At 35.5% G+C, this 12,762-nt stretch overlaps 1 protein-coding gene across 1 annotated transcript; it reads left to right on the top strand.

Annotated features, from left to right (window-relative positions):
• Positions 1-58: 58 nt before the first annotated feature.
• Positions 59-6,259, top strand: LOC135204054 (uncharacterized). Its single transcript, XM_064234019.1, has 3 exons — positions 59-308; positions 3,623-3,743; positions 4,077-6,259. The coding sequence occupies exons 1-3, from the start codon at positions 167-169 to the stop codon at positions 4,357-4,359; spliced, it is 546 nt and encodes a 181-aa protein (XP_064090089.1). The 5' UTR covers positions 59-166; the 3' UTR covers positions 4,360-6,259.
• The last annotated feature ends 6,503 nt before the right edge of the window (positions 6,260-12,762 follow it).

Genomic DNA, 12,762 nt, shown 5'->3' with positions numbered 1-12,762 from the left:
CTAACAATTTATCTTCAACGGAATATGAATATCCGGCAGCTTTAGTTATACTGACGACTCCAGGAAGTGAGGTTGGACCGTCTCCGTAAAGTTAGGTCTGTCCTCGACATTCCGGATCCAGTAGGATCACGTGACTGAAACGAAAACTAAGTCCGGTGCAGTACAGATGCCCGTGTCGTTAAGAAAGTCAGGGAATCGCGCTATGAGGCCCCGCCCTCAGGTCCCTCCACCCCCACCTCCAGTGATTGTGCAGGTGCATCTGAAGAAGCATGTGTTAGAAAGTCCCTCCCTACTTGCTGCAGTGTTGGGTGAGTCTTTTTAGGGTAGATCTACAGTGTACTATTCGCGGCGGCCTAGACTATGGCAGTTGCCGTTTTCTATGCAGTTTTACCTCCTGAACAAGAATTTTAAGTAATGTTTATTCGGAAGACTGTAATCCCCGGGAGCCAATACTAAACACTGCGAAATACAATGGACGCCCCAATCCCTAGTGGATGTCTTATCCGCGGTTACGTTCCTTGCAGTCCGTGCGGAACTATTCTGTAGAATTACCCTTTTTAACTATAGTTTAACGTAGGAGAGAGAAAAAAGTTAATTATATCTTCGTTTAACCAGACCACTGAGCTGATTAGATATGTTCACCTGGCTAGGATCCAATTGGTTACCTAGCAACGGGACCGATAGCTTATTGTAGGATTCGAATCACATGATATCGAGAAATTAATTTCTAATCGCCAGAAAGAAATTCCTCTGATTCCACGTTGGCAAAGCGGGGATTCATACTAGAGTAATTAGGAAATAGATTCTCTACGGGGTATACGCAATGTCTCCCTCTTGTTGAATGGGAGTCTGAGGAAAAGAATATTTCACTTAAAACTTCCCCTCAATTATTGTTATTTATTTCTTTGGTTGTGCCTTTCGTTAAAACCATGATTAAGCTTCTTTTTAACCGGTGCCTGGCATAGTAAGGAGCCTTGTAGATTTGAGATTAAGCTTCATTAATTTTAATCTTAGAGACGTTCCAGTCTTAAATGGTTGGGGAGTGACCAAGGCCAAAAGTAATTGTTTATCAAGCAAGTTTAGTTAATGTTTTTATAAATTCTGGCTTGACTTCTAGACCTTAGGATAACCAGTAATATTTGTTGTTTGCGTCGTATGCTATCAACTCTTCAGTTCTTAGTGCTTTTTGTGTCAAATGTATGACCAGGTCTTGTATGGGTAATCCACCCGTATAGTGTAATACAGTGAATATCATCATAAACATCATTGTCATCATCGAGTTTTAAATTTGGAGGCACACCAGTCGAACCTCATTTGGTCCAATTGATTTGTTAGTAGTGAGGTTATATGCTTGTTTTAATAACTTCCACTTCACAATTATAGCTGTCACCATAAAGCCCCATAACTTCAGAGTTCGTGTATTCTTTTTTTTTTAGTTTTAATGGTTTTGCATATTTTGTTCCCTCTGATTTTGATTGTGTATTTCCACCTATTTACTTATTGTGTACAGTTTTTCATTCAAGAATTTTAACGATGAACTACCTCTTGTTGATCTTAACCTTCACTCAGGAGTGACCCTCTCAGTCTTATGTTTTCGGAGTGTGTTTGACATATACATGAATTTTACACACGACACTTACGATGTTTAATAATAGTTGTTCTTACTTTATATACTATTAAGTGTATCTTTACACTGCTTGTGGCAGCGCTGGTTACGAACTTCACATTTAGTTCAGTTGCTGTAATCTGGCGTACTACAAACACAACCAAGATAGTTTTATTATCATTATTGTTTTTATTATTTACTTCATGGTTTTTCAAAGATTTATCACCACTATATTTCCTAGCCAATATTCCTTTTCACTTTTAAAACTTTTTTTTTTAAATATTTTTGTTGATGGATCAAAGGCTGTAAAATTACCATTGTGCAATGTACCCTATATCCAGGCGTCATCCATGTCAATAAAATCTCGCGCCTCATCAGGGTAAATTTCACTGATACGCTGCAACTTTATTTTGAAATGTTTGATAGTTTGCTGATGTACCACTTTCCAGTAGATTCGGATGAAGATAAATGTCAGACTGCATCGGTCCTATCCTTAAATTAGTTTTTTTTTTTTTTTTTTTTTTAATTCACGTAACATATGTCCGTGCACAAGTTTTTAAACCCATAGTTTGCCATAGAGAAAATTTGACAAATTAAAACTCAGTCTTAAACGCTTCTAGCTGAATCAGATTATTGTCAGTGGCTTTTACCACGAAATTTTAGTTTCCAAACTACATGATCAGCGCTGTTAAAATTTTATTTTTCAGCTTGAAGCTGGGCGGGTTGATACAAAATTTCCCATTTTTTTTTTCAGTTTAGTTAAAAAGCTTGACCGCCTATTAGTGAGATTTTTTTTAATGTCTTAGACACGTCCATGCTGTATACCATGTTTATTTTTTATAGTTAGTACAATCTCTCAATTCTTTATTAAACTCAGTGCTCATGATACCAGAACCTTTTACCTATGACTTTAATTTTCGTAGTTTTCAGTGATCAAATGAATCCATTGCATTCTAAGACTTCTGCAAAAATAAGGAAATGTAAGAATTCAAATAGATAAATGAGGCTGTGTACACAACAGCAATAATCATAATTCCGTATATTATGAAATACTTTTACGCAACTTGTATAATTTTAAAAAGGGTCAAGCCCCTTTTATTTCAAATTAAAAGAATGTTCCATTTCACGATGATTAAGGAGGTCCGTCACTCTTAAAGTTGTTTCTAGCTCACACGTGGAAGTTTAATATACCTTTGGAAGTGATTCAATTTGGTTTCTAAACGAACAGGTTTGTAGTAGATTACAAGAAGTGATAAAGCCAAAATGAAAATTAACCATCAAAGCTAATAATCATGAACCGTGTGAATGGTGTTCATACTGACATGAGTGATGATATTCTTTAAACTGGTTTTGAGAATGTACTGTAATTGGTCTTAGATTTTTATACGCATCGTGATTTTTCGTCAAGTCTAGAGAATATACAGAAAATGCTAAGTTTGGTCTTAGATTTTTATGCTTATCGTGATTTTTCGCCCAAAGAATTCTCGTATTGCCTAGTTGTTTTACTATTTGAGTAATTAGTCCAATTTTATCCTGTATTCTCCAAACGTAGTCAGTGTGATAATCTATACTTGGAACAGTACTACATGATTAGGTTACATATCAAGCTGGTATAATATGAAACTGGTGCTGCAAAATATTCCTTTGAATAATCTGCCTTTTTATCTGATATCTTCTTTCCCACCTTTATCCCTACACTAAGGAATCGGTTGCCTGATGCGCCTTTCCTTACAACATCAGGCATGGTTTATAATTTGACAAATAATAAACCATGTCATCAACCACAGTTATTGATGGTGGGCCTCTCCTTTGGCTAAAGTCCACCTGCAAATGAGCAGTTTCCAGTTATTGGCGGTGGGCCTAGCCTTTTACTAAAAAAAGTAAGACTGCAAGGCAGCAGCTGTCCTTTTAAGTCTCCTTTTACGACACGGTGGTAGTATTCTTACACCCCTACCACAAGGGTTTTTATTTTATCTGATATAATATCCCGTTAATGACATCAGTTCTTCATTTCAGAGGAAGAGAAAACTTTCCGGGCAAAGCACTCCCTACGGAACAAGACCCAGCAAAAAACAAGTTCTAGATCATCTAAGTATTTTCCCATTTCGCTTACGAGAACATTCACCCCACAAAACAGGTAAAAGGTTAACAGTATTTATTAAGGCAGTCTGAAAAGTCATTCTTCAGTTCTGGTTTAAGTTCTGATTTATGTTATTAGTATAAAGATTTATAAATCATTTAAATCTTACATCCTTCGTGGACCGATTAGTATATAATCTTTAGTCTTCTAGTTTTTAAATAATTAAAACTAAAATTATCATATCTGAAATTTGAGTAAGATAGCCACTTGCATAGTATTTTAGATATTGATTAATGCTCAATTGAAGTAAACTCCTCAACATTTACAACAGAATATGATTATTAAAGCAACTCTCCAAATCCTTCTCTAAGTCCTGTATATTTTTTTCAGAATTTCGAAGAAAAGTGAAGTTTGCTACTCCAACGATGGACAACAAATCAACAGCCACAATTCGCTTTCCAGCTGTTTGAAGAAATCGAATGCATCTTCTGAGCGGAACTCTGTCATCTACCGAGGGACCACCTTCACTTTCACGGAGGAGCTGGAAAGCGATGATACCCTTAATCAATCTCTGACCAAAATGATTCGGGGAGTCGCTCGGTCTGTGAGGACGAGGCTCTCACGACGGAGGAAAGTCCGCCGATGGAGTCCTTCTGTGGATGCTCAGAGCTAGTTCGGTTCCAGCCTATTGGAAACAGGGTAAACAGAGATGGATTCTTCTCGCCTCAGCATATTAGTAATTAGGGTAATTGGAAATTGCGTCCTTCCGCTTCACTTTATTGAAATTGGGTTAAATGGAGATTATTTTCTCCCTCTTCAGTCTCCTGGAAATTAGTTTAATTATGGTTGATTTCTCCAGCTTCATCCTATTGGAAATAAGACTAAATTTAGATTGTTTTCCCGCTTCTGCCTACTAGAAATGTGGCTAAGCTCAGATGTTTCCCAAAGACAAAGAACTACTCTCTGCCAAACTTAGATAATTTTTTCAAAGACAAAGAACTACTCACTTCCAACTGGCTTCTACATGTATAATTATTATTCATGGTTGAGCCACTTTCAACGCGTTTTTGAGTTGAAGGTAGACAGTTTGGTGTTGTGTTTGAATATTGGCCAGTAATGTTTTGGGAAAGATAAATGTCTGTTTCCAAATATCACGACCATATTTATCTTTATTATACTTTTGGGAAAGTAGAAATTTCCAAGTCCTTTTTATATGAGGTAGCATATTTATAGATTCTTTGTAGTTCAATTTTTTTTCTGGCCTTGTAAAATTCCTTCGTAAAGTTATGGCCTGGACAAGTTTCTTTTAACCTGTTACTCTAACCTGTTAATTTTTTCAGTCAAATTAATGCGTAGAAATTGTTGGGAATAATGCCAATATTAATTTTTAATGCGAGAGTAAGTGTGAAAAGAAAGCGACATGTTATCTCTTTCGTAGAAGACTCAAGTCATTAGAAAAGACTTAATTGTAACAATCACCTCATTCAAGACTTGAATGGTAAGTTACCTCATTCAAGAAATTTTAAAATTTTAACAATGGCGTCATTAGAGGAGACCTTAGATTTTAGCAATCAAGTCATAAGAGCAAACTTTAAAAAGAGCAAACTTTAACTATGTAGCTGTCACAATGCTACCCTTTGATTTTTTTATCAAAGAATATATAGTAAGCATCCTCCTGCAACAAAACCCGAACAACTCTAAATTAGATAATCACTTTAGAATAGATGACAGTGGAGACTTAATAGACTAAGGTGACATATTTTAGAGCAGTCTAAGAAACTGAAGTTTTTATAGCATGAGGTCTGAATACTAAATTCAGTAAGATTCAAAAACATTTGCTTCTCAGTATACTAGGTAATCAGTCTGCCTGTTAGACAGCATTAAAAAAAGGCATAGAATAGAAGACAGAAGCAGGTGTTATAGTTTCCTTGTTCTGGTTTTTTGCAAGTAAAGTTTTGCTTCATATTTGGCAAAAAGAGAGCAGAGTCTGGTACATGCAGTCGTCGTTAGTTGGAGTTTATTTGTTTGAATTTGTAATGGATCCTTGCTTTTTTATAAATTAGTTGAACTATTATAGTAGTGCCTCTTTGGTTTGTTAATTGTAATGTGTACCTCTGTATTTACCTTCACTATCAAACTTTTGGCTAGGCTTTTAATTGTTACTTATCTTTAGTGTGATTTGATCCATTTTATTTTGTGCTGTTACTAGTTACGGTGAATAGCGTGTTATGCTTTGTGATTTACTTATCGACCAGGTACATAATTCGTATGTATTAGTTTGTTATTAATTGCCGCCAACTGTCATTTGATTGTGTTGTTGATAATGGCAGTTTCCTCGCACGCGTTTTTACCATAGTGAGAGAGAATGGGGGTAGTATACCTTTAAGGATTTTTTTATTTTATTACCTAATGAAGTTAAGAAAGAGAGTGGCGTAATCCCCAAACATTAAACGGGGCAATTTCATAATTTGTATAAACCCTTTTATGTTATCACTTTACCCGAGAAGTGTTAGATATCTTTTTACATTAGAAAGTTTTTATTTTCATGAATATTAAAAATTTAACAGTCTGGACCACTTTTGTCTCTAATAGCCTACTGAATTAAAATAATAAAACAGGTAACAGGAATTTTAATGGCAGGGATGGGAAAATGTTTTGTCTCGCTGTCCATCGAAGTGGAAACAGATAAAATCTTGGTTATATTAAACTAACGACCTTTTGATTTGAAACTATGAATTCTTATGCAATATCTCGAGGTTAACAACGGTGTATGGAGATGGAATAAATTAAGATATACGACGAGAATATGCTAGAGATTAAAAAAAAAAATTGACCAGCAGTTCTCTTAAATTTCTTTAACAGACCTGAATGAAAAACAAAAAAACTTGCAAAGAATCTACAATAGAAGTAACGTGGAAGGTATAAAAAGCCTCATTGATGAACTATCTTTGAGCGCCATATGTTCTTCCTCAGTGCAGTGCAAGAACATGACCATGGAATTTAATACAGTAAAAAATCAACTGGAGATAAAAAAAAATGGTTAAAACCATTACAGTTCAAACTTCATTCTTACAAAGGAACTAGCAGAATGCCTTGATATTTACTGTTAAGGGTAGGACTAAGAAGGACCACTTGTTCAAGGATGAAACTACTATCACACGAAAGAAACCACAGCCCACTGTGAAAAGATCTTAGGCCGATAGTATCAGTTATTGTATCACACACAACACTCATGGATATCATAAAAGCAAAAAAAAAAAAAAAAAAACGCAATAGAAATATGGGGATATTAAAAATGGAAAAGACAGATTATTTGTGTAGACTAATATGCTGTGCACAAGGGACTTTAGAGAAAGACCCTCATTTGGAATGTCAACAGATCTCTACTAGAAGGTTTTTGACTCCTTGGATGGAATAAAGTTGAGGTAATGATGAAATATGGACGACATGTAGAGACCATAAATGTTAAAATATATACAAAGGATAACAACTCTTGTCTTAATAATAATAAAAAAAATTGAAATTTAAGGAATGGCGTAAGGTATCAGCAAGACTAGCATTGATTTCTGCAGATGATGGACGGAACCTAGGATTTTCTTTGGGCCCTTTCACATTATGCGATTCTTGTCGCACAAAGATAAGATTGCAGTGCCGGATCTAAATGCGACACAAAATTGCGCAAATCTTACATTTGTCCGACTACCGCACAGTGATCCAATTTTTGACAAGTGCTTGCAGTCTGCTCTCAGCCTGTAGTGGTGACTAGATGGACAGGAAGAGAAAATTATTGTTATTACATTTGAGAAAAAAGAGAAAATCTAGAATTCACCCGGTACACCCTTTGAATACACAAAGGCACTTGTATGGTGCATTTGCCACAATTTCCGAGGAGCTGAAGAGAGAGAATGATAAATTTTTAAATTCGGAATGTCTAAAACAACCTTTTGAGGAACTCTTGTCACGTCTACATGACCAGTTGCTAAAAGAAATAAGACATTCAGAGATGATATTTCGCCAGCACAACAACTGGCAGTTACCATCAGTAAGAGGAAATAATATGGACCTTTCCTTGTAAATTTGCTTTTCCATATAGAAATTTAAAAGGAGAAATGAAAACACTATTGTTAGCTGAAACATCTCTTATTTATTAAAAGTGTAAACTGATATAGATATATCAAAAACTAAAATCTTTTACTTTGATATAAAAAATGTATGTTTCATTAATTAATGTAAATAAAACTTGTTTTAACTATAAAAACTTCTTAAATCATATATATCGAAATCAAAAGCTTTTAGTCCTCTTTCATATCAATAACCTGCCGATAACCTCCTAATAATTTCAGTATCAAACCTAAATGAAAAAAAAACGGCAGAAAATTTAGTAAATCATTTCTCAGTAGTTTATACTTAAGCAATCCATACCTGTAGTTCTTTCTTATTTACGAATAACACCATTGTTGTTGTTATTATTGTATGGTGTTTTTTCGTTGCATGGAACCAGTGGTATTCAGCAACGGGAATAACACTATTTATATCCCTCAAATGTTTTTCAATACCCAATGCACCCGATCACCAGAGCAGCGGAGGTCTACTGCTATCGCACGTATGTGCAGGAAAAAATCGCATAGTGTGAAGACACGTATTGAAGGCAATGGCCAACTGCGATCGCGTCTGGGTGCAGCACCGGACATGTCCAGTGGGGCCTGTCGGCTGTAATGCGATGCCGGACCGACATAGTATGAAAAGGTACACCCAGTTACAAAAGCGATGTCGCCCCCGCCGGGCCTGGCTCGGAGGGATCATGCCCTTCTTGCCCTGAAAGTGGCCCACGTTGAAGCAACCAGTATATAGTTAGAATAATTCGAATGGGAGGAGGGAAATTACGGTAAACATTCAAAGAAATGCAATAATGAATGAGATATATACGGGGAGAGAGAGAGAGAGCACGAGGACCGGTAACAAAAGAAATGCATACAGTGTACGGAGAGAGAGCTTTTATTCCTGTTAAGTTATTAATCTGACGGATATATTTGAGACCTTTTGCTTTAAGAAACGTTATCGTATATTTTTTTGGAAAATAACTATTATGAAATCTTATCACATCGTATTGTTTTAAATCGTTATCTTATTTTCTTAAATATTGTTGGACCTTACTATTCATATGAATATTATTCAGACGAAACTATCCTTTTCCAGTATACTGTAAGCAGCTCTCTCTCCTCTCTCTCTCTCTCTCTCTCTCTCTCTCTCTCTCATTCTGTCCTCCGTCTTATATCGCCTGGATCGATTATTTAAATAATGGTTGATGTTTGATATGTCATTTGGATGTGGCCAAGGATCACAAAACCGTAAATGGCTACTCTACTAACTTGTGTATCTATTTTTGCCCTAGATAGACTGGACAATAATTGCCTATATAACCAATAATATACGAATCTGGTCACAAAGATGTTACACACCAGGTTTTGTAGCCGTGGGTTGTACGAGTCATCAAAGCATCAATTTTCAACGGTATTATTTTATTAATTAATCTATACTAAGAACACATTACTGGTTATGCTAATCTAGTACTAAAGGATTTGTATTTATGGCATAACTTAGTTGAGTTACCAGTATTTGAATGTGATGGGCCACTTGGCTCCACCCCTCACAACCATCTAGGCTACTTATTGAAAGTATTTTAATTTACTATATTTCTTATAATATATTTGTTATATTGTTTTCGAAACTCTTTGTGAAAATAAATTATGTGAAATGAAATGCAGTGAAATGTGTGCATCGGAGCATTAATATAATGATGATGGGGTATAAATTATGTAGGTGTTGCAAAGCTGTACACTACTAAGATAATCTAGTCTCAAATTATTTGGAGACAGTGTTTAGACCTGGGCAGATCGGTCACATCTTAGCTAACCATTCCCCCCCCCCCCCCCCCCCCCCACCCCCCCCCGCCACACCACCCCCTGCCCTCCGGCTCAGGCTTTCTCACTCACTCCGCCTTTATTCGTGGCTTCAGCGGCTAATGTCCAACACACCTTGTTGGTGCTCCACCTCCAAGCTATTCAAGAAACCCACCACTTTCAATATCTCTTGTTCATTAGTCTTTTACATAGCCATGTTTTTATTTTTTGTAATGAAAAATTGTAAACATTTGAAAAATATAATGGCGTATGAAATACTGTCATCTGATTATTATTTTACCTTCCATTATACATCCATCAGAACAATCTCATAATAACTGTAAGACATTGAAATCCCGAACATGAGGAGATGCGGGGATAGAAGGATATTTATAACAAGGTGGGGGGTTGAAGGTGATGGGGGACAGGTGACATTGGGTGACCTTAATTTAAGTCTTGACAGGTTCGCTTATCAACATAGTTAAGGTAATGATAGTAATACCTTTACTGATAGCAGTTAATATCAAAGATTCTAAGTCGCCATCACGACTGGCATATAGCGTTATAGGGTTACTGAGATCATCTTTGTATATCTGGTTAATGTCTGTAACTATCGTTTACGTTATGAATCTAGGTCTAAAGGCTATCACTAAATCATTTGAGACACTAAATATTATGTTTGTTAATAGTATTACTGCTGTTTTGAACAACCACCTTATCTTTATTATACCCCACCACCATTATATTAATGCACCGATGGACACATTTCACTGCATTTCATTTCACATAATTTATTTTCACAGAGTTTCGAAAACAATATAATAAATATTCTATGATATAAAAAATATAGCAAATTAAAATACTTTTTATAAGTATCCTATTTGGTTGTGAGGGGTGGAGCCAAGTGGCCCATCACACTCAAATACTGGTAACTAAGTTATGCCATAAATACAAGTATGTAGTACTAGATTAGCATATCCAGTAACTTGTTCTTAGCATAGATTAATTAATAAAATAATATCCTTGCAAAATTTATGCTTTGATGACTTATACAACCCACGGCTACAAAACCTGGTATGTAACATCTTTGTGACCTAATTCGTATATTATTGGTTATACAGGTAATTATGGTTCAGTCAGTCTAGGGCAAATATCAATACAGCCTAGCACAAGTTGGTAGAGTAGCCATTTACGGTTTTGTGATCCCTGGCCACATCCAAATAACATATCAAACATCTACCATTATTTAAATAATCGATCCAGGCGATATAAGAAGGAGGACGGAATGAGAGAGAGAGAGAGAGAGAGAGAGAGAGAGAGAGAGAGAGAGAGAGAAATATAGCTGCTTATAGGATAATTAAAAAGGATATTTTCATCTGAATAATAAGTTCCAACAATATTTAAGGCATTTTCATTTAAATCGTATGTTGAATAAGAAGATGACGCCAACTCCTCTATATTATACTGTCCCTAAATGGAATTTGTACGCGTCGGTCCCCTACATACTTGACGACACTTTTAGGAAAAAATTTCTAACCATCATCCAAAAGGAATTACCGGCCCTTAACCTGAAACTCATTCCAAAGAATCCCCGTACAGTTGGTTCTCTCTTCAAGTTCAAAGACAAGCTCTAGTCAAGGGATCTATGTCGGATGTACAAAGAGGCTGTTGCGAGTGCGCATTGATGCTCACAGAGGGGTCAGCTTCAGAACTGGGAGCAGATTGTCTAGCCCTGAACAATCTGATATTAGAAACCATACAAAAATATGTAAAACTTTTATAGACAATAAAGATTTTTCGATAGTAGGACAGGTACAAAAAGAAAACGACTTAACAATACTAGAATCCATTATTATCAAATTGACCGTACCACCGTTAAACTCCCAAACGTCATCCACACAATTGTTTATTGCCTGATGGTCTTGTTGAGCTTCCTATCTCTGTCTGTATGTTTGTTATTGTTTTTTTCTCTCTCTCTCTCTCGTTGTAGCTCTATACGAGTACAGTAGTTTGTTTTTAACTTCTTTCTGGGTAGGTTGTCACCAGCCATTTGTTTCTTCTTTAAGTAAATGTTTAACAATTACATTCTGAATGTTTTAATTTAATTGTAATATGTAATTCGGGTTTTATTAGTTTATTAATTGCCGTGTTCGCTTTTTTGCAGCCTAGAAAATGCAACTATGTGGAGTTGTGAAACGTCGGCATATATTTTAATAAAATGCATATGGATAGTGCCTTTCCCTGACCCGCCTTTTGTTTGATTGTTCTTCGAGCTGTTGCTCTGGAAATGGAGGATATATGTATATATATGTATATATATATATATATATATATATATATATATACATATATATATCTTTATATATATATAATTTATATGTGTATATATATGTAGATATATATATATATATATATATATATATATAATATATTTAAAGTATATATTTTACTATATATATATGTATATATATACATACATACATATATATATTATATATATATATATATATATATATATATATATATATATATATATATATATATATATATATATATATATATATATATATATATATATATATGAATATCTTGATCCACGAAGTTATAAAACGTGATGCTATGTATAAATAAAGGTTTTTTGCCACGAAGGAAAAAATGAAAAAGCGAGATAGCCAAGTACTTTCGGTCCTGTTCGGACCCTTTACTGAGGCAAAGGGTCCGAACAGGCTATCTTGCTTTTTCATTTTTTCCTTCGTGGCAAAAAACCTTTATATATATATATATATATATATATATATATATATATATATATATATATATATATATGCGCCTTTGTCGATCATAAGTGATCTCACCCCTGGGGCTCGATCGTCGCCAACAGAGCATCTCGGAGTGGGGGGTTTATTTTTACCAGGGGGTGGGCGCTTCCCCACTCTGTTCTCTGCCAACTAGCCAAGATGATCTATGCAGATTCGGTCTTCAGTGATATCGAGAACAGATGAATCCTTTGCAGAGTCACAGAACCAGTCATTTCGCAGCTGATTGTAGGATAATCATCATTACTGGAGGATCCATTTCTTCTTGCATGTAGGTGGTCAGCTTTCCACTTCGCGTTCAGGAGAAATGCAGCGGCGAATCCTGGCGGTGTTCCTCGATGCCTGAGCTGTGAATGGGAA

The sequence above is a fragment of the Macrobrachium nipponense genome, chromosome 44 (genome assembly GCF_015104395.2).
Source record: "Macrobrachium nipponense isolate FS-2020 chromosome 44, ASM1510439v2, whole genome shotgun sequence".
Lineage (NCBI taxonomy): Eukaryota > Metazoa > Arthropoda > Malacostraca > Decapoda > Palaemonidae > Macrobrachium > Macrobrachium nipponense.
This window is presented reverse-complemented; position numbering and strand designations above follow the sequence as displayed.